Here is a 22,169-nt window from a genome sequence, read left to right as displayed (position 1 = left end):
CAAATAGGAGAGCTCATAAAAAATCTCATCAACTCTTACCAGAAGGTGTTACTTGCCATTCTACCAGGGCCATCTCTTAGTCTTGGCCTGTTTTACAGGGAGTTTCCTTGGCAGATGTCTGCGCTTCATGTACGGTAATGTGGCTAATGTGAGCTCTGCAGTTCTTTTGAGCAATCTTGGTGTTTTCAGGTGGGTGGAATTTCACATGACTGTTGGTGTGTCATCCACTAGTGCCTAGCACTGCCTCTGGCAGTCATGAAGAATGAAAGAGAATGCTAGTTGTGAACTATAAGAAATGACAGACTGCCTCGACCCAGATTCCACCCCAAGTTAGGTGGCTGAACATTCTCCTTTCCCAAAATGGCTTAATTACCATAGAAAAGTACCAAGTCGACAGTTTCATTGTTTCTGCACAATTTGAGTGGATCACATTCTAAGCAAATGGTAATCAATGCAAACTGCATAAGTTTTTCTTCATCAAGATCTTTGATGTCCTCTTCATTTTTTCTTACAGTATGTAAGTGGTTCTGTCCAGCACACTCTCTCCTGGCAAGTTTTGTCTTCTTGTCATCAAAGCAGATGACCCCCAACAAGTTTTGAAATGTTCTCAATGGCACTCTAGCAGGATAAGATGTGAAGCATGTTTGTCTGCTCTTAAAAAGATTTAAGATGCTTTGGGTTATATTGGGTGGACACTCACATTTTCAACACCTGGTTTACCAAATACTATTCTCCACTTTGTCAACAACAACTTATGACAATTAATAATACTTTTGCAAAAGTCATATTAAAGATGCTCTATGTAGGAATGACACCCAGTGTTCAAAATAGGTAATGCAGTCCAAATTCAAAATATTGTTTGGCCCGCCCCCTTGTTCAAAGACGCAGGTTGCCAGCAACAATAGGTAGCGCAATTCACAATGAAAGCTGAGGAGACTTACACACTGTATTACAACTCACTTTTTTTTATACAACTATGAAAAGAACTTACAGTAAATACTTAAAATAAAAGCATACTTTGACAAAAATGAAGATTCAGCAACCTGGTAGTGATTTTCACATACTATTAATCTGTTTATTACATTTTGGAAATATCAGCATAATCATATTCACATACAAAAATAGGCAAATAGTAAACCGAACATCCACCAATATAAAACAGATTTGATTAATTATATTTAATATTACAGAACAACTGAGATTTTATTTTAAAAATGGATATTGATCTTTAAACTATTTATACAAATAGACTATTTATAAAAATAATTTATACGGTCCCCAAATTTGATTAGTTAAGTGGATTTCCACTAGTGTTGAGAATAAAAGCGTTGGGATGTTTCACTGTGTTCATGGTTTTCCAGACTATGTGCGTAGTTGAAGCAGAACTCTTCAAGAACTCCCTTTTCTTTTGCATCCTGCTAGAATTCTCCTTGTGCTTTTTCTGCCTTTCATTCACTTCTGATCTGTTCTGTGACTACAGTATCTTTGCTGTTTGTTTGTTTATTGGCTGTTACTGTTCTAATTTCCAAGCTGCTTAAATTATGTTATGAATTACTTATTTTGTTTTCCTTTTGCACACTTGTTACACTTGACTTCTTTCTGACCATTACATCTTGTATAAAAATTCTTAGTCAGCATCTTAAACATGAAGAGAGTCTGAAATTCCAGTGCAATCCTAAACAGTACACACCATTTACATTATTCACCAAGTATTTCCTGTTTGAGCTCCATTACATATGTGTGGTCCTTTCCATGAACAACCTCCATGATGGCCAATGCCTGTAACACAAACAATTATCACTTACTACAGGCATTTACAGAGTATTCAAAAAATGGGTAACACTTTACAATAAGGTTAATTAGTTAAACATTATTTAATGTGTTAACTAACATGAACTAACCATGAGCAATACATTTGTTACTGTGTTTACTAATCTTGGTTAACGTTAGTTAATGAAAATACAGTTGTTCATTGTTTGTTCATGTTATTTCACAGTGCATTAACTACTGTTAACAAGATTTTAATAATGATTTTAATAATTTGAATATTAGTAAATGTTGAAATTAACATTAACAAAGATTAATAAATGCTGTATAAGTGCAGTTCATTATTAGTTCATGTTAACTAATGTAGTTAAATAATGTTAACTAATGAACCTTATTGTAAAGTGTTACCAAAAAATGTTAGGCATATTTTTGTCTGTAGTCCTAAAACCTGAAAGAGAATAAGCATTTTTAAGTTGTAGTTTTAAAAATGAAAGTTGGGGCCTTAACAAGGTGTTACAAAGTGGTTATTACTACCACAAGGATGTGAGTGTATTGCTCAACAAATCAGACAACTAAAATGTTTAAATATATGTTGGTGGTTTGATCCCACTATGAACCATGCAGCACTGAATGTGTGGCTATAACTAATCTTGAGTCAATGCTTGAATAAAATTCATAGGCACTGAATTGTTCGGCACTTGTAAAACATAAAATATATTTAAATTTAAATATGTAATTTTGTCAGAACACATGGCTACTTTTATTTATTTATTTTAAAGGGAGAAACATGCTTTGTGCACCCATGGGACCATAACTACCCAAACATTGAACCTTTGGGTCCTTTCACTACAACACACTGTACAATAAACCTGGGCTGTTAAACCACCTTCATGCAGAATTTAGCTTCAGCTCTAATGAAATACCTGGACCAGCCAATCATAAACTGTGTTCGACTTTTATGCTAAACCTTAGAAATTTCACAAATGAAAGTGATATTAATGCAATAAATTATGACTGTTGAGGCTCTGTAGAACCAAAATGGAACAAACTGATGAAGTGGAAGAGACTTACAAAGTGGCGCAGGGAATTCCCTGAATTTCCCTGAGAGAATACTTATTTAGTATGAATACAAACTTTGTATGAAACAAAAAACATAATATTAACATAATACATAATAAAAAATCCTCCTTATATATAAAGCTACCTTGCAAATTTGGAAAGAATTGACTGTTTTTAAAATCAACTCCTAGTCTTAAAGGGATAGTTCACCCAAAAATGAGATCGCACATATATAGGTTGCTGCATCCAGGATAAGCACAAGTACCATTTTGATGAACAATACAACACACATCTTCTCTCTCTGTAGTAAACAAACACAGCTTCAGCTCATGTGCGAGTTTGCTTCAGCGCATACATCATAATGTGACAGGAAGCTTGCACTCCATTTTGTTGTGATCGCACTCAGGACCGTTTGCTGAGGCTGTGGATTACAGTTTTTTACGTTGTAAATAATGTTCAGTTTCTTGTACAAACTGATCGTTTTGTTTCATAAGACCTCAATGTACCAAGGACCACGATTTTAGCTAAAAATCTTATTTGCTGTTTAACAGGAAGAAGTGACTTTTTCACCTACATCTTTGATGGCCTAAGGGTGAGTATATTAACAGCAACTTTTCATTTTTGGGTGAACTTTCCCTTTAATAGTGTCTGACCAACGTGCCAAACGTAGAGTCCATTTTGGTATATATTTTCAACCTTTCAACAAATTTATAGTCTCTGTTGTTATAATTCAAAAGGTACCGTACAGATCATTTACTCATCCTAATGCCAATCCCAACATGTATAACACTGTGTCTACATGACCATTGTCGCATCACCTTGCGGCCTAAAAGTCTGAGGCTGTTTATGCTGAACGTACAAGAGAAAGTTCCAAATCTATTTTTACTGTTGTTGGAAGTAACTCAAGTGCATGGAGTACATCAGAAATAGAACTTGGCATCAGATAACTGTCAACTTCTTGATGCTTCACGCTGTGTAGACAGTATCACTGAAAACAAGGGGTTCTCTGGTTCTTCGGGCCTGTTGTATTCCAAAAAGTTTAAAACATGACCAAAAATTATCATGATTTGTGTGCTACATTCCGAGTCTACTGATACCAACAACAGACCAAAGTTCAGTTGTTACTAGAGCTGCACGATTAATCATATCGCAATCGCGATGTCAAGCTTGTGCGATTATATGACGCAAAATGCTGCGATTTTATGAAATAAAATAATAATAAGTTAATAAAAAAATAAAAAAATACATGTGTGGACACAATAACCCATTATCTGAGAGCTGTTTGCCAATTTTATACACCGCTAATAAAAAGAAGACCAGTCAGTTTCAGTTTAGGCAGTGGCATGTGTGGCGCGCACGGTCATGTCATGACTTTTCCGGTGTGCAGCGCAGAGAACGGGTAAAGATGGATGCGGAGCAAACGGTCACTGAACTGGTGGCAAGAAAAAACGCTACCTCTGTTATATGGCGATATTTTGGCTATAAGATTATAAACCCAGATTAGTAGTGGTTGAAGAGGAAAGAGGATTTAATTCGGTATCGCACGCAGCGCTGTTATCGGTGCGCACATGACGCACATACATACAAGGCTCGCGCGCACAGAGAGAGAGAGAGAGAGAGAGGCGCGTTATAGCTCGCGAACTCCAAATTGATTTCTCTTTCGCGTCTTCAGTGCACTTGGATGGTCACATACACGCATTATGTCAGTCAAAATACCCCTCTCAGCAAGTATTCATGTAAACACATTCAGTTATGTCTTAATTGAACGAGGTGAGAATTCGGATGTATATCTGTCCGATGTGTGCGTGCATGTCTTACTCTTAAAGTGACAGCAACCTATAAATACCTGCTGTTGTCTGTCATGTAAATCAAACAACAAAACACAGCTTTAACAAAGAAATTAATACTACAGTTAGACCTTATACTTTATTTGTAACTTTATGTAGTATTTATCTATGCTTGTTGTAATTGGTGTACAGTATTTGTTCTTTTTACAGTCTGTTCACTTGCCTTTAATAATGTATTATTTAGGCTAGCAGTTTATGCTATGGTATCAGAATAGTTTAAGTGGGCTAAGTAATAAATGCAAAGTTAAGTTACCCCCATCCAATTTTTTTTTTTTTTTTTTGTGCTGATCCGAAAAATGATCCGATCTGTGACGTCATAACCGTGATGATCCGAACCGTCAGTTTTGTGATCCGTTGAACCACTACAGATTAGTAAAGAAACAAATATCTTAAATGGGATTATAACAAGTTTGCAGTAATGCAAAGATGTTATTTAATTTCATAAAAATATTTTAATTTGAAAACGCTGTGCATTTGTTTGCTGTTGTTGCTAGTTTGAGTTGAGAAATACACATTTCAGCATTATCAGTAATCTGTGTGTGTATTTCCATTGAGAACCAAGCAAGATGACTCATGATACTATTTGTTTATTATATCGCTATCGCAAATCGCAATCGCAATATTGACCTCAATAATCGCAATATGACATTTTCCCCAAATCGTGCAGCCCTAGTTGTTACCCATGCTGATCCTAGCATACAAAACATACCATATGCTGGTGACAAGCAATGTTGTTTTTTTCAGCAGGAGTAGCTCTCAAATATTATTCAATTCAAATATAGTGTATCAGAATGCACAGCACTAGGTTCAACTTTAATGACAACTGATGAGAATTAATGATATTTTACAATACAGACTTCAACGGTGTAACATGCTAGCTAAAGTGGAGTGGATATTTTCAGCGAAAATTTTGGAGCTGGTCCGTTTGCCCTTTTGGAGGTCCAGTCACTGTATACTTTCATTGTATGGACAAGATAACATTCTGCTTTTGTGTTCCACAAGAGAAAGTCATACAGGATTAGAATTACATAAGGGTCAGTCAGATTTGGAAGAGCTTGTACCTTTTGGAGGGCACTAATGCCTGTGGACTTCCTGTCCAGAGCGATGTAGAGTCTGCCCATCTTCAGATACATAGATGCAATATTTAGAGAGTATGCTGGGTAAAGGACACTACAGATAAAATGCAGACAATAAAAATAGTTGGTATACACACAAATATCAATTTCTTAAACACAATTTATGTATTATAAAATCACATACAGTATATATATGTATATACACACACACACACACACACACACACACACACACACGTGTATGTGTGTGCTCTTACGTGTATGGCTTGATGACTTTTTCGCCATAGCGAACTGCTCCATCGTAATTCTCCATAAAGAGACAGATGCCCATTGCCTGGTACATCATATGAAGGATGTAGATGTTGGAATCATCAAACACAGTGCTCATCTTATCAATGCTGAGCTCACACATCTCCAGCAGCTCAGCGGGACATGAACGAGAGTCAAGATTCAATAAATGTTTGATTTAACCTTTAAAAGGTGCAATAGGACATTTTTGGAGAGGCTAGCAATAGCAAGCTAGCTTTCAAATCATAAAATCCAACCCTCCCTTCAGAGCATCTCCAAAGCCGCACCTCCTCCAAAACACATGAAGGCACACACAGCTACTCTCGGCAAAGCACCACAAGAGACGGCGTTAAACTACCTCATGTCTTAATGCACAAAACATTACAATAATAATGAACATAAACAACTTAGAGAGCACACAAATCCAGAGCAAGACATCGATGAATAGTTTTACATCACTGCACCATAGGCCCCACCCACTGCCGTTCAGTCACTTAACAGCTGACACCTGTCTACCCAAGTGTCACGTCAAAAGCAAATAAAACCCATTAACAGATTATTTTGCATCTCTGTACAGTCTTCAGATAGACCCAGTGTCAGGAACAAATGGATGGTTTATTTTTAATGTCAGTCCAGGTCATCACTAACTCAGCACTAGTAATAGTGATAGTGATGCTTGACTTAGCAAACATTATTAATGTTACAACCTATTTAAAATATACACTGAATAATAATATTTTGAATAACCAAGTAGTTAACTGACAGTATTATGAATTAAACAATCAAGTAACACTGCAGATTTGCAAACAATTTTGCACAGTATTAAGAGTTATAAGGGTAAAAAAAGGATATTTTTCTCACGTTTGGCCCTGCGGAAGTCTTCCATCACATTCCGAGCATAACGCACCATATCCCTGGTATCCTTTTGACTGATCTCATCACTCAGCTTCCGCACCTTCATCTTCACCATATCCTACAGACCCACAAGAGCAAAATGATATGATCTACATATTATATTAAAACAATATACTGTAAAACCATATAATGCCATTTACTAAAATCTTGTACATGTGATGGCTACAGACTTTCACCTTCAGGAATGATGTTTCAGAGCTGGTTTCAAAAACTCATTTTAAGCCTTGCTGAATAAAATAATCTTTTGGAATGGTAGTGTATATTTTATATTGAATTGCTAAATTATGTTGTGCTATATGTTTGTATGTGTTCATTTTGTATCGCACCACACACCATGGATTTGCTTGTGCACTCTTTGCAGTCACAACTGAAATAGTAGGCATCTCTGAGTCTCTCAATCCTGTCCTCTGTAGGGTACAGCAGGTCTATGTAACTGATGTATATCTACAAACACAGAGGAAATATACAGAAAGCTGTCAGTAACTGAAACATAACAATAAGGATACCTACAGAGTGTAAGTCATCAGGATCATGACATATTGAATTTTAACCACTATCAGCTTTGGACATCCCTGTTGAAAAATCCAGCATAAACCAGAATGAATTCCATGTTGGTCCAGACTGTTTTTTGCTGGTTAGAGAGGACATGGTGCTGGTCTAGCTGGAGGACTAGTACAATTAGGGCTGGGCGATATATCGCATGTGATTCTCACGCGCATTTCGTCAGTAAAGCCGGTTCCCTGATTACCGCTAAATCGCCATCACCTGCTTTCAAATGAAGCGCCATTTAACAGACAGAGCCGTAGTTCACTGATAAGCCACGCAAATATCGCGTTCATTATCGAAGGCGATTCATCTGCGATATGAACGTGATATTGCGTGGCTTATCAGTGAACTACGGCTCTGTCAGTTAAATGGCGCTCCATTTGAAAGCAGGTGATGGAGATTTACCGGTAATCAGGGAACCGGCTTTACTGACGAAATGCGCGTGAGAATCGCATGCGATATATCGCCCAGCCCTAAGTACAATCATGCTGTTTTCAAGTAAAACACACACACACACACACACACACACACACACATACATATATGCATATTAGATACCCTTAAATACTGAAAGCACTCTTTGTTTATTGCTTGTAATGTTTCGTTGTTCCTCTTTATTAGACTAGCTTTTATGTTTTGAAGCTGTTTATAGTTGGAGCTGTTTAATCAAATCGGATTGTGAGGTGCCTAAAGATTCCCACCCCTAATTATTATACAGGTGCTGGTCATATAATTAGAATATCATCAAAAAGTTTATTTATTTCACTAATTCCATTCAAAAAGTGAAACTTGTATATTATATTCATTCATTACACACAGACTGATATTATTTCAAATGCTTATTTCTTCTAATTTTGATGATTATAACTGACAACTAAGGAAAATCCCAAATTCAGTATCTCAGAAAATTAGAATATTGTGAAAAGGTTCAATATTGAAGACACCTGGTGCCACACTCTAATCAGCTAATTAACTCAAAACACCTGCAAAGGCCTTTAAATGGTCTCTCAGTCTAGTTCTGTAGGTTACACAATCATGGGGAAGACTGCTGACTTGACAGTTGTCCAAAAGACGATCATTGACACCTTGCACAAGGAGGGCAAGACACAAAAGGTCATTGCAAAAGAGTCTGGCTGTTCACAGAGCTCTGTGTCAAAGCACATTAATAGAGAGGCGAAGGGAAGGAAAAGATGTGGTAGAAAAAAGTGTATAAGCAATAGGGATAACCGCACCCTGGAGAGGATTGTGAAACAAAACCCATTCAAAAATGTGGGGGAGATTCACAAAGAGTGGACTGCAGCCGGAGTCAGTGCTTCAAGAACCACTACGCACGTATGCACGTATGCAAGACATGGGTTTCAGCTGTCGCATTCCTTGTGTCAAGCCACTCTTGAACAACAGACAGCGTCAGAAGCATCTCGCCTGGTCTAAAGACAAAAAGGACTGGACTGCTGCTGAGTGGTCCAAAGTTATGTTCTCTGATTAAAGTAAATTTTGCAATTCCTTTGGAAATCAGGGTCCCAGAGTCTGGAGGAAGAGAGGAGAGGCACACAATCTATGTTGCTTGAGGTCCAGTGTAAAGTTTCCACAGTCAGTGATGGCTTGGGGTGCCATGTCATCTGCTGGTGTTGGTAAACTGTGTTTTCTAAGGTCCAAGGTCAACGCAGCCGTATACCAGGAAGTTTTAGAGCACTTCATGCTTCCTGCTGCTGACCAACTTTATGGAGATGCAGATTTCATTTTCCAACAGGACTTGGCACCTGCACACAGTGCCAAAGCTACCAGTACCTGGTTTAAGGACCATGGTATCCCTGTTCTTAATTGGCCAGCAAACTCGCCTGACCTTAACCCCATGGAAAATCTATTTGGTATTGTGAAGAGGAAGATGCAAAGAATTGAATAGAATTGAATATGAATATAATTCATATTCAATTCTTTTTAATTTGAATATTTCTTCTCTAAGATCACTTTACAGTAATCTAATGAAAATGTTTCTGTATTTTACTGAATTTTCCATTCATGCTGCAAACTGTAACAGCATTAACATTCAAAATTAAGTTTGAAAATAGAAAATAATAAAGAAAATAATGTTTTTGACTGAAATATTTGAGTTTAACATGGGGGTCACTTTAATACTTTTCACTATAAATTATTGTGAGTTTAATGATAAAAGAGTTAAAATGCTACTTTAAAAAACATCTTCCCTGAAGGAGGGAACGGAGATGTCACATTGGATGACCGATGAATTGAGATCTCGCTAGAGAGGCCAATCTACTTCGAGTGTAACTAAAACAAGCCTGCGAATAATTGCATCAGCTGCACCATCCTGCAGCACGGGTATTTAATGAGCAACAGGTGCATCGGACGCCTCAGGTTTACACTGAGGAGCTGAGCTGGATTTGGTGACCCAGCATACCAGCAGCGGTACAGCAACTGTTGTGACGTCTCCTTCAGGGAACGAAGGGTTACATACATAACCGAGATGTTTCCTTTTCAGTCAGTCACTCTCGACATCACGTCAGATGACTGACGAACTGGGATCCCTACCAAAGTGCCACAGTTGCTGCCGCCTACCAAAGCACCAGAGTGAGGTCCCAAGAGGGTATGAAGGGAGGTTAAGGAGGATTTAACTGTCTCGTCCCCCTTAAGAAACCTGATGACCAGGTCATGCTTCCCTACAGACTTGCCTCCTATGGGGTCATGATAAGCAGAAATTGCAGCAAGGTACACTTTGAGGGTCGAGGGAGACAACCTTCGCTCCAACCCTTGCTGCAGGAAGGAAAGCACAGCACTGACGGACACTTTTGGGGGTCTTCTCATTGAGAAGAATGCCACCTAGAGCATAAGCATGTCTCGTAAACGGTGCTCATGTTGAAGCGATGGTGTTAAGTACCTCTTGGGGTAAATCACCTAGAACCTCTGCATCCCGTCCAGGGACCAGACATGGAGTTTCCAGAGGTCTGGACACGGGTGCCATAGGGTGCCCTGTCTCTGAGAATGTAGATCCTTCCTCAGAGGAATCCGCCAGGTAGGGGCTGTCGCGAGGAGCATCAGTTCTGGGAACCAGGCCTGGTTGGGTTAATAGGGCGCAACTAGCAAGACCTGCTCCTCGTCCTCCCTGACTTTCACAGGGTCTGTGCGAGAAGGCTCAATGGGGGAAACGCATATTTGCGCAGGCCCAGGGCCAGCTGTGTGTCAGTGCATCTGTGCCAAGTGTTCCCTCTGTCAGGGAGTAAAACAACTGGCAGTAAGAGGTTTCTGTAGACCAACTTGACAGTTGATGTATGCAATGGTCACAGTGTTGTCTGTACAGACCAGCACGTCTTTGCCCTGTAGGCACTTTTTTAGGTGGCTCAGTGCAAGATGTACTGTCAGCAACTCGAGGAAATTGATGTGCAGACGGGGTCCCGTTCAAACCCCTGAGACTGCATGCCCGTTGTACATGGCACCCCAGCTGGTGGCAGAGGCATCCGGGAATACCACAGCATGCCTGGACACTAGTTCTAGGGGCACACCTGCCTGGAGAAATGAAGGGTCCGACCAAGGGCTGAGGGTCTGGTGACAGGCCGGTGTGTTTTTCACCCAGTGAGTGCCGCATTGTCACTCCCATCTCTCTGCCATAAAAGCCAGTGCTGAAGCGATCTCATATGAAGCAAACAGAGCAGTGTTACTTCCGCTGCGGCCGGCATATGCCCCAGAAGCCTCTGAAATAACTTCAGGGGGACCGCCGTCCTGCCTTTAAATGTATTCAAGCAGTTTAGCACCAACTGTCTGTTTGACCAAATCCAACTCCATCCTGAGAAAAGAGATCCTCTGCATTGGCAAGAGTTGACTCCAAAGACCCAACTGAGCACTAGGCCTCTGTGTTCGCATAACTGATCTCGGGACTGTGCTAGTATGAGCCAGTCATCGAGACAGTTGAGGTTGTGAACGCCACATTCTCTCACGGGAACAAGGGCCGCCTCAGTGACTTTCGTGAAGACACAGGGTTTCAGGGACACTCAAAGTAGACTGGCCTCTCTAGTGAGATCCCAATCCGTCTGGTCATGCAACGTGATGTCGAGAGTGACCGACTGAGGGAACTGTTAATTGGTTAACAGAATTTTACAGTAAAATTACATTAAATTTACAGTTTTTGGAAGTGAAAAAGAACATGTCATTGTGTAATTTACAGTGTAGTATATACCTTCTCAGGTTGTGGAAAAGCAGCCTGTGATTAGCTTTGATTCATCATGTGCCTATCTCATCACCACCTGTTCTTGGTGGTTGTCAGTGTAACATAAAGCAGATATTAGCACTTCAATAGGTTGGTAAATTGATATTATATCAGTTAATGAAATATGTTTTTACTGTAAATTTAAGTTAAATCTATCAAAGCTAAAATGTTGCTACCATTTTTTTAGAAGTCAGAAGACTGACGTAATGGGGTCCCTATGGAAAGTGCCACAACCACTTACACATCCCATCACCCCCATGTAAGTCGCCTAGACCTTCATACCTGGTGGGACGGAAGGACAGAACTTTCCAAGGGGAAGGTTGGTAGCTGCTGCTCCTATCTGTTTCACCCAATTCAGCCACGACTTGTTGGATAACATATAGGCACAAATAGGCACTCGTACCCCCCCCTGAGAGGGGAATGGCGCTGCAAGCAAGACTGATTGAGCCAGCCTTCCTGCACATTACCTATCTGTACCCAGCACACATGACGAAACTGGCTTAACCCGGAGATTGTAGGATCTCGTGAAGGTGTTAGATGTCTCCCAGCTCACAGCTCTACAGATGTCTGCCAGAGACGCCCAGGAGGAAGCAATACTCTGGGTGGAGTGAGCCCTCACCCCAAGGGGGCACGGCTCATCTGGTACGCCAAGACGATGAATATATTCCAGCTAACCGTGCCTTGCTCAAGTGAACCGTGTGTAGCACTTTGAATTGTATGAGCCCTAATCGAACAGAGGATGATGATGAGTGGACATTTTTTTAAGCACCTCCAAAAAAGACTCAGTATACCAAGTTCATCTTCCCATCTGTTAAGGCATTGTTAATATTTTGAGGTATTATTTTCTTCATCATATTTTTGTCAACAGTGTGTTTTAATTAAAAATTAAAAAACTTGTCTTTGTAATGGTTAAAGCTGCAGTCTGCAACTTTTTTTGTGTTAAAAATGTACAAAAATTATATAATGAGAATATACAACATGAATCCATTTTCCAAACCGTGTTTTTGTCTTATCCTGAATCATTATGGTACACTTATAATAAGTGTTTATATTCGGACTATTTCAGACCGGACTCGCCATAGACATACACGGAGAAAAGTAGCTCCGGCTAGAATGTTCCTCCGCAAGACGCGTGCAGTTCTGTTTATTAACCGCTAGAGGGCCAAAAATCGCGGACAGCAGCTTTAATAAAATAAACAAAAATAAATCTGTCAGTAAAAACAAACATTCTGTCTGTAATTTTGTGACTAGATTAACACTTATAAGATGACAATAACATACTGACCTCTTGCCCTGGACTGATCTCCTGCACAGCCCGTACTTCAGCGTTGACACCTCTGTATGTGATTATGACATTGGGACAGCAGCTGTGGTTCATGAGGGCAATGCTAAGAGAGCAACAGAAACACAATGCAGGAATGTGGGAGACAAAAAGTGGATAAAAATAGTGTAACAAAGAACCACAGAGAGCTCAGAGAGATAGTAAAAGATGAAGTTAGAAACAGGAAATAAGAGAGGTTGTAAAAGAGCCTGAAAATGTCCCCACTCAGACCTTCTGGGAAGTGTTTTTAAAAAGGGTCTGTTTACACAGCACCATTTTCAACTAAAAACAGAAAACTTTATGTATTTTGGCCATTCATTTACAGGACAACAGCGTTTTGGTGGCCTTAAAATGCAAACTTTTGAAAACGGGTTTAAAAGTAAACGTTTTTGAAAATTATACCTTTGTCATCTCCGTATAAACTGCAAAAATGCAAATCTGTGAAAATGGTGACAGCATGTAAGTGTATTATTAAGGTGTTTTCTGTGAATGTGTGAGACTTACAATTTATTTGACCACTATAGGGAAGAAATGAGAAGAATATCAAAGTGCAGTAAACTGTAAAAGTAAGGTTGAAAGGTATGCGCCTTTGGTGTGAGTGCTCTGTAAAAAAATGCATATGCGCAAGTGCGTAGTCTTTCTTTACAAAGTGACATCGCCAACTACTTGTCTGGCATGCATTATATTTTTAGTCATTTTCGTGCATCAGAGTGAACGGGGTTAGTTTTGATAACGTGGTCACCTGTACAAAGAAAAAAACTTTTCAATTTTTAGTACATCGTTGTTGTGTAAAGTAGTAGACTCTAAAAAACGATGGATTATGTTTTTAGTCCAATCACTGGATTGAGACTGTTGGGTAAGGATGCTGGGTTGATTTGACACAATTCAGTTTGATAATCGTTCATAATTAGTAACAACGGTTCTCAACTCTGGCCCTCTACGTTCAATTTACTGCAGAGTTCAGCTTCAACCTTGATCAAACTCACCTGCCTATAACTTTCTAGCAATCCTGAAGACCTTGATTAGTTTGTTCAGGTGTGTTTGATTAGGGTTGGAGCTAAACTCTGCAGAGAGTGGACCTCAAGGGCCAAAGTTGAGAACCCCTGCTCTAAAACTTTGCCTATCCATGTTTGTAGTGCTGGAATGACAGGAATATGTGTGGAAAACACACAACCTTTTAAAGTATACTTTATTTGATAGCATGCATGAACACACATGCACACTAGAAAGTTTCATCCTTGTCCAGTATCGCCACTATTTCTCTATGAAAATGTCTTTTTACTATAAAATTTCAAAATTAGAGTTATTCACAAGTGCTCATCCATGTGGGTATGGGTTGTTATTGGTTACTGGTTGATCTTTGGCTGCGTTTAATTTTGAAGAATTAAATGACAGATACATATCAGTTAAGATTGTGTATGTGTATGTGTACTTGTGCTTACTCTGGAAAAATAGCTAAACCCAAGTTTGAGAGTTCCTCATCCTCCACAGTAAAGCCATTACAGTGAACCTGTATGAAGCAGACACAACAAATCAAGCCAATCTTTTACTTTAATTGAATCATTTAGAGTTAGATTAATTGACCCTTTGCAGAGACCCCCTTTGGTTATTCTACATACATATGTAGCAAACTACATATCTAACAGAATACCCCAAGAAATTAATTTAGTCAGATTTTTAGAAAAAACTTTCATAAAATGCAAATAATTGGCATTTTACACAGAATAGGAGGAGAATAGTTGGGAATTTAAAGGGATAGTTCACCCAAAAATGAAAATTCTGTCATCATTTGCTCATCCTCAAATGTTCTAAACCTGTATGAATTTCTTTGTTCTGTTGGTCCTGACGTGTGAGGAAGATTCAATTAGATCCGCTCTGATGGATAGATCCTTTAAGATCCGCTCTGACGGACAACAAAAAAACTCCCTGAAACTTCCTAGCTCTTCCATCCAGATAGCGGAATTCTCTGTTTTTACTGTTATTTTTATTTCTTATGCGTTACATTTTTATTATTGTGTATTTGGTTCTTCTTTATGTAAAGCACTTTGAATTACCATTGTGTATGAAATGTGCTATACAAATAAAATTGCCTTGCCTTGTATTGTCTTGTTGAACACAAAAACAAGAAATTTTGAAGAATGTCAGTAACAAAATATTTGCTGGTCACCATTTACTTCCATAGTTTGGAAAAAATACTATGAAAGTCAATGGGGACCAAAAACTGTTTGGAAATTGAAGAAATTGAAAGGGAGTGTGGAGAAAGTGTGGAGTTAACAAAGATTAATTTTGTGATATACTAACAGTGAAATTCTTCTTCGTTTTTTTGCTTATGGACAAAAAGAAGTCTGAAATACCTTCACAGCGCTATACTGTTAAGCTCAGTGCGAAGTTCGTCATCAGAAGAGTACGCATCCAGATGCCTCCAGATTTTTGGAACCGCATGTACTTGTACATGTCACACATGCACATTTTTGCAGTAATTAGTTTATTCACAAGGTGGCAACCGTGCACAGGGGGCGTTGATTCACAAGGTAGTCGAAGAAAACCTGCATAAACAGAACAGACCGGAACGCATGCAATATACAGCGACGACGGAGGCCTACATAGACGAGAGACTGTGCAAAGAGTTTAGAAAGTACCCTCATTTTTACAACTCTAGCATGAAAGAATACAAAGATGTTTACATGGGTTGTAACTCATCTTGTAAGAGATTCCTTAAAACTGCACTTCGGATGTACACGTAAAAAAAACATAGTATACCCAGGGCTTTAACAATCATTTGACAACGTCCACACTAATGAGAGCGTAGTTTGAATATGTAAATATGTGCTGCTCGCTTTTCTCTCAATATAACAAAATAATCATACAAAAAAACAGCGGTATGAAAACAGCAGTTAAGATTTGATCATAGCAATGTGGATATGTTTGCACAAGCTCTGCAATTCGGCACTGTCCAGTCAAATCACATTCATTTATAACCTACTACACACTTATTTTAAATGTTTCTACCAGGTGCTGGGTCATTTTTACTGTAAATACCAATGATGAACCCTCTCACAGACCTATCCAGTGCTAGGTCAATGTGACTACCAGTTTTGGGTAGTTTGTGCCAATCTGGTTAAAACAGCATACATTTGTCAATGTTCATTAAGTTCTGAGAGAAAACTTCCTGAGGGGTGTATTGCATTGTATTTCTATCAAATTATTATTGTACAAATAGGAAAATGTCTTTAGTCTCACATTTTACCTTTTTTGTTTACACATGCACATTGCTAAAAAGCCTAAATTCAATCTGTTCATCATATAAAGCGATCATGTCTCTTCAGAAAAAAATACAATTCATATGGATTAGTTTTAGTTCTCTTTATAAACTTTGAAGCAAAAGTGGTTGTTGTGTAGCTGTCTAAGGAGAGACAGAAAGCTCTCAGATTTCATCAAAAAGATCTTCATTTGTGTTCCTAAAATGCATGAAAGTCTTACGGTTTTGGAATGACATGAGGGTGAGTAATTAATGACATAATTTTCATTTTTGGGTGAACTGCTTCGAGCTGTTAATGAATACAGTATCGCACTTCAAGCACTGAAGCCAGGAGCTTATTTTTAGTGCTTAATCTTTGACAGCTCAAAATGCATGGTTCTCATTTCATTGCCTGAGATTCCTCGAGGACCCCTGCCCCCGATTTTCAAAAACTCATCAAATCTAAATCATCAAAAATACAGTAAAAACAGTAATATTGTGAAATATTATTACAATTTAAAATGACTGTTTTCTATTTGAAAATATTTTAAAATGAAATTTATTCTTGTGTTGGCAAAGCTGAATTTTCAGCATTGTTAATCCAGTCTTCAGTGTCACATGATCCTTCAGAAATCATTCTAATATGTCAATTTGCTGCTCAAGAAACATTTATTGTTTACAATTGTACAAAATATTTGTGTACAATATTTTTTTTCAGGATTCTTTGATGAATAGAAAGTTCAAAAGAACAGTGTTTATTTGAAATCTAATCTTTTGTAACATTATAAATGACTTTACTTTTGATTGATTTAATGCATCCTTGCTGAATAAAAGTATTAATTTCTTTAATTTCTTTAAAAAAAAATAAAAATAAAAATTCTTACTGACCCCAAACTTCTGAACGGTAGTGTAAAATGTTACAAAAGCTTTGTATTTTAGATAAATGCTGTTGTTTTGAACTTTCTATTCATCAAGGAATCCTGAAAAAAAGTACACAACTGTTTTCAACATTGATAATAATAACAAATATTTCTTGAGGAACTAATCATCATATTAGAATGATTTCTGAAGGATCATGTGACACTGAAGACTGGAGTAATGATGCTGAAAATTCAGCTTTGCCAACACGAGAATAAATTACTTTGTAAAAATAATCAAATAGAACATTTTTCACAATATTACTGTTTTTACTGTATTTTTAATTAAATAAATTAAGCCTTGGTGAGCAGACAAAACTTCTTTTAAAAACATTAAAAATCTTACCGATCCCAAACTTTTGAGCGGTAGTGTACACAATCATACAAATGACCTATTCTGGATTCAAAACATCAATTAACAAAAGGTTTGGATCTCTGAAGTAGATTACTAGGTCTTCCTTGCTATATTATGCATTATTTCGCCTTGTTGACAGTTTTGAAAATACAGTAAAAATGAAGACATTCTACAGCCATAGATAGGCTACCAGAAACTGGGATGTATTGTAATGAAGCAGTAAGGAAAAACAGACCAAACAGTCAACTGTCAGACTTCTTTTACAGTTTGTTTACCTGTGAGAAAAGTGTAAGCAGGTCCTGATGATCAGGGAAGTCCAGGTGTTTGGAGTAGAAGTGATGAAGTCCAGCTATATGTGCTTCAGTCATCTCTCTTTTCTCATTATCCAATTCCTCTGTATCTGTGAGAAAATGAAGATATCATAACATTATCCAGCAGCTGTACTTGCTTAAAGTCAACATAAAAATTGCATTTCAACATTTCTCATTCCACATACATCCATATCGTACATTTACAGATACTAGAGCTGTACACACATCCATATTGTACATGTGGAGATACTAGAGCTGTAGCTGTAAAATACATACTTATATATTAAAAAAGAAAATCATAAATTGGTATCATATTTAGGTATGTAGTGGGTGAACACTGCTTAATGAACACTGTCTAACCTGAACACAGACATCAAAAACAGCAAAAAGATTCACCTTCTTTACTCTGAAACACTACAACAATATAAACAGACTTAGGGCCAGAAAAGTACAACACACCCAAAGCAAAAAACAATAACAATAATCGAAAAGTCAGTCAATTCAACCAATTTTAGGATTATTAGAAAAACTGAATAAAACTAAGAATTGGCCATTCAAAATGGACAAATATGGGAAACCCATTTCCAAATATTGTTTAATATAGTTGAAACAGATACAAATTTAAAGCAAAATGAAATAACCAAACCAATCTGACTACTAAAATTGACTAAAAGAGTATCAAAATCAACGAGACTTTATAGTTAGAGATGGAATATAAAATAAAATGATGACACTATATTTAGTACTATATTTCAATTGGCCATATTAAAATTAAACGTGTGTTACTTAGCTGAAATCTGGAATCAAGGATTGATAAAAACACCCATCTTTAAAAATTGAGAACATTTTGACCACACTAAGATGCAAGCAAACTGGGAAGGTTATTTTGTAAAACAAAAATAATAATACATACAAATTAAATTAAAATGTAAACACACAAAATACTAATTTTCACTTTTAACACCATTACCGGATGCCACTCAAATGCATTGTGTGACAACAATATAGCATAACATTTATAATGCCTAGTATGCACAGTATTCAATAAGTTAGTAATCCATTTTGAACATAACCTCTCTGTCAGATGTATTTAATATTTTCTGGTACTTACGGGCTTCCATATCCTTCAGTAAGAGTAGTTTTTCTGATGGGCTTCTCTCTTTCTGGTCTCTCTACATCAGCAAAATACAAGTCAAAAACTCATTGATTCTGTATCTATAAAAAGAGTAAGAAAATCTTGCTTGTATCTAACCAGCCTGGCGATGATTCTGGCTACCAGTCGCACTGTCTCCGAAGGGCACCAGTTCTCTCCAAACGTACACATGGCATGACACTCCAGCTTGTGCATGGGCCAGTTCTTTTTCTGTCAAATACACACAAAAATGACACATGAAACACTCACTCACACATATACACAATACATAGTATGAATGACTATACTATAGTGCATTATATTGCATGAAAAGTAAAATCAGCCACCATTCACTCCTAAAAATTAATGGATGACTTTTAGTATGATTTTCATATTCAGAAATAAAATAAGAACCTTATCTCTGTGTATCATGATTACCTCTATACGGTAAAAATATTTGGCATTACACAAATGTTAAAATCAAGTCAACCCAGAGTAATTTGCATGTTGCACCAAGTTAATGCATGTTATAAACAAATCACATTTCAGAATCATACTCTTACCACTTCTCTACCTTTTTTTTTGTTTTTTGTTTTTTTTTGACAATTTCAATTTGGTTCACTTTTGAGTTTGTTCGGTCTGAGTTTGTCAGAAATACTAAAATTGTGCCGGGAAATACCTGGCTGGAATGAGTCGTGTATGAAAAGCCATAGAGGGGTCGGTGGGTATTTTAATAAACAGTAATGCGTAGAAAAAAATCGCACAAATAATCTTAGAATTACCAGCTAGTGCAATCCTAAAGTGCATCGTAAGGAAAGTCACCTGCAGGACAACCACAAAATAACATCCGTACGCTGTACAGTATGAACTAAACATCAGGATATGTTTATTAATATTATGTTTACTTTGATTTAAATCCAAAATTAAAATAATATTAAATTAATACATAAAATAAATAATATAAATAACATGAATGAAGTAATTAAAGTGATTTTTGTGGACAACCACATAGTTTGGTACAAAGTTGTGGTGTGATTGTTGCAGACAACTGCATAAATAAAATTCAGAGGGAGTGGAGATACTATATTTAAATCCTAATGTGCTTTGCAGATGGAGCCTCATAAAAACAGGGGGAAACATGTCAATGACTTGCTGCTACACATGAATGCAGTGAGGAGTCACTTATGTTTCTGCACATGAATGAGTGGCCGAATAAATAGTAAACGGCCCCTTTGAAAACAATACCATTATCGTCTCCATGTAAACTACAAAAACACAAATTTTAGAAAACAGTGACATCATGCGCATGTGTATTACATGTTCAGTCTATAGGTGCGTAGTGTTTCTTCTTGACATCGCCAGCTACTGGCCTGGCATGAATACAGTGTTTTTAATCATTTTTGTGGATCCTTGTGAATGGGGATCATTGATCATGTTGTCTGTATGCAAAACAAAAAAACAAAAACAAAAAAAAAACACAGTGAAAACATACCCTTAAAGTGTACTCACACACACTCTTACCTGACAGTTCACATTGCAGTAGAATGCTTTTTTGCACTTTCCACATTTTGCAAGACCTTTTTTCCTGTACATGATAGATAAAAACACAAACAACCACCAATGATCACTAGAACTCTCAATGATAAAAATGAGTGTGTGTGTGTGTGTGTCAGAACTAGCAATAATTTCATATACCAGTGTTTCATGTGAAAACAAAGTGATTACTACATGAAAATATAACTTGTTCATTTACACTCATTAATTCACTTTGTCTTCAAAGTCCCATCTGTAACTATGATTAATTTAGAAGATCTAAGAGAAACTGAAACAGAATCTCAATAGAGAACAGCCATTAAACTCTAAAGCAGCAGTCCCTCTTTAGCAGCTGTCAGAATGAGTGTGCTACTTTTGACAGGCACTGTCATTTACACCCACTGATCCTGGCCAGAGCAAATGCCCTAAGATTTGGCCAGCTGCTTTTAGATGTTGGGTTGTATTTTTAGATATGTCCTTTTGGAGCTTATCTATATTGGTCATAAAATAAAAGAGAGATCAATCTAAATGTCTCATTTATGGTGATTATTACTGTCTTTTATATGTCAAAAAACTTGTAAAGACCATGCCTTAGGAATTTTTCACACTAAAATCTAAAGAAAAATGGCAGATAAGACTGAATTTAACCCTCTCTCTCTTTCTCTCTCTCTCTCTCTCTCAGAGATATGTAGACCTCAAGCTTCTTTGTTCCCCTACACATGCTTTTAAATATATATATATGCCAAAAAACAAACAAACATGGTTTTTACTGCCTAATAAAACCATGGTTAATTTTCGTGGATACGATACATACATAATTAAATAAATAAAGTACCAACATGACAACAAACATTCCGTTAAGTCAGACCTTGTAAAGCACTGTTCACAGATGAGTCCTCTCTCGTTTACTGACAGTACGTATGAATAAGCGGGACACGAGAACAGCAGTTCACCGACTCCATAAGCTCTGCTCACCCGCAGACCTCTGCCCTTCCCCGGACTTGCAAACTGCTCGATGCCCACGATTCCCTCCGCCTTCATCATGACAAGGAAATCTACTATTTAATGGTAGTCTGCACCGGTTGTCCGAGTTTTTAGGTTTCTGAGGTTGTTGTGTTCGATTTCATTGGGCGGAGCATATATGAATATTTATGGTTTTTCACACGCACGTGGATTTTAGTCCACGCTGCTCGAAACACATCCCCTCACTGGACCCAGAGGAGCTTGTGGAGGTCCAACCACACCCTAAATCTAACCTTATTAGGTTAAGCCCCACCCCTTAGAACCACAGAGGTGGAGCTGGACTAGGTCAAACCCCACCTATTTGAGCCATTTGTCTCGGCTCTGCAGTGAGCACCACTTGTATGGCGGCATTATAATGCCAATAATGACCGAGCGCACAACTGAGAAGCTTCCTGAAGCAGTGTTTTGAAATCGCCCATCACTATATAAGTCGTTATTTTTTTTTTTTTGGTGCACCAAAAATATTTTTGTCATTTTATAATATTAATATTGAACCACTGTACTCACATTAACTGTTTTAAATATGTTATTAGTACATTAATGGATCTTGAGAGAGGAAATGTCTTTGCTGGCTATGGAGGCCTCGCTGAGCCATTGGATTTCATTAAAAATATCTTAATTTGTG

The 22,169-nt window shown here is 37.6% G+C and overlaps 1 protein-coding gene across 2 annotated transcripts; it reads right to left on the bottom strand.

Annotated features, from left to right (window-relative positions):
• Nucleotides 1-1,050: 1,050 nt before the first annotated feature.
• On the bottom strand, nucleotides 1,051-21,710 carry smyd2b (SET and MYND domain containing 2b). 2 transcript variants are annotated; one of them, XM_048206179.1, is made up of 12 exons: nucleotides 21,390-21,710; nucleotides 20,510-20,573; nucleotides 19,109-19,219; nucleotides 18,968-19,028; nucleotides 17,821-17,945; nucleotides 14,478-14,545; nucleotides 13,000-13,102; nucleotides 7,286-7,396; nucleotides 6,899-7,010; nucleotides 6,007-6,083; nucleotides 5,735-5,843; nucleotides 1,051-1,779 (listed from the first exon to the last, which is right to left on the bottom strand). In XM_048206179.1, the coding sequence occupies exons 1-11, from the start codon at nucleotides 21,563-21,565 to the stop codon at nucleotides 5,748-5,750; spliced, it is 1,104 nt and encodes a 367-aa protein (XP_048062136.1). In that variant the 5' UTR covers nucleotides 21,566-21,710; the 3' UTR covers nucleotides 1,051-1,779; nucleotides 5,735-5,747. The 2 variants fall into 2 exon arrangements, with proteins under 2 accessions (XP_048062136.1, XP_048062135.1); XM_048206178.1 differs by having other exon boundaries at nucleotides 6,007-6,181; nucleotides 6,890-7,010; nucleotides 21,390-21,706.
• Between the last annotated feature and the right edge of the window lie 459 nt (nucleotides 21,711-22,169).

The sequence above is a fragment of the Megalobrama amblycephala genome, linkage group LG11, assembly GCF_018812025.1.
Source record: "Megalobrama amblycephala isolate DHTTF-2021 linkage group LG11, ASM1881202v1, whole genome shotgun sequence".
Lineage (NCBI taxonomy): Eukaryota > Metazoa > Chordata > Actinopteri > Cypriniformes > Xenocyprididae > Megalobrama > Megalobrama amblycephala.
This window is presented reverse-complemented; position numbering and strand designations above follow the sequence as displayed.

Bases quoted from the DNA above. Each gene is read 5' to 3' on its own strand.
- smyd2b (XM_048206178.1), bottom strand. From the start codon at position 21,565: ATGATGAAGGCGGAGGGAATCGTGGGCATCGAGCAGTTTGCAAGTCCG. The intron at 17,946-18,967 runs GTAAGTACCAGA...ATTTTCTCACAG, and splicing joins ACTGAAGGATATGGAAGCCC to ATACAGAGGAATTGGATAAT. The intron at 7,011-7,285 runs GTGTGTGGTGCG...GTGGGTCTGTAG, and splicing joins AGTGCACAAGCAAATCCATG to GATATGGTGAAGATGAAGGT.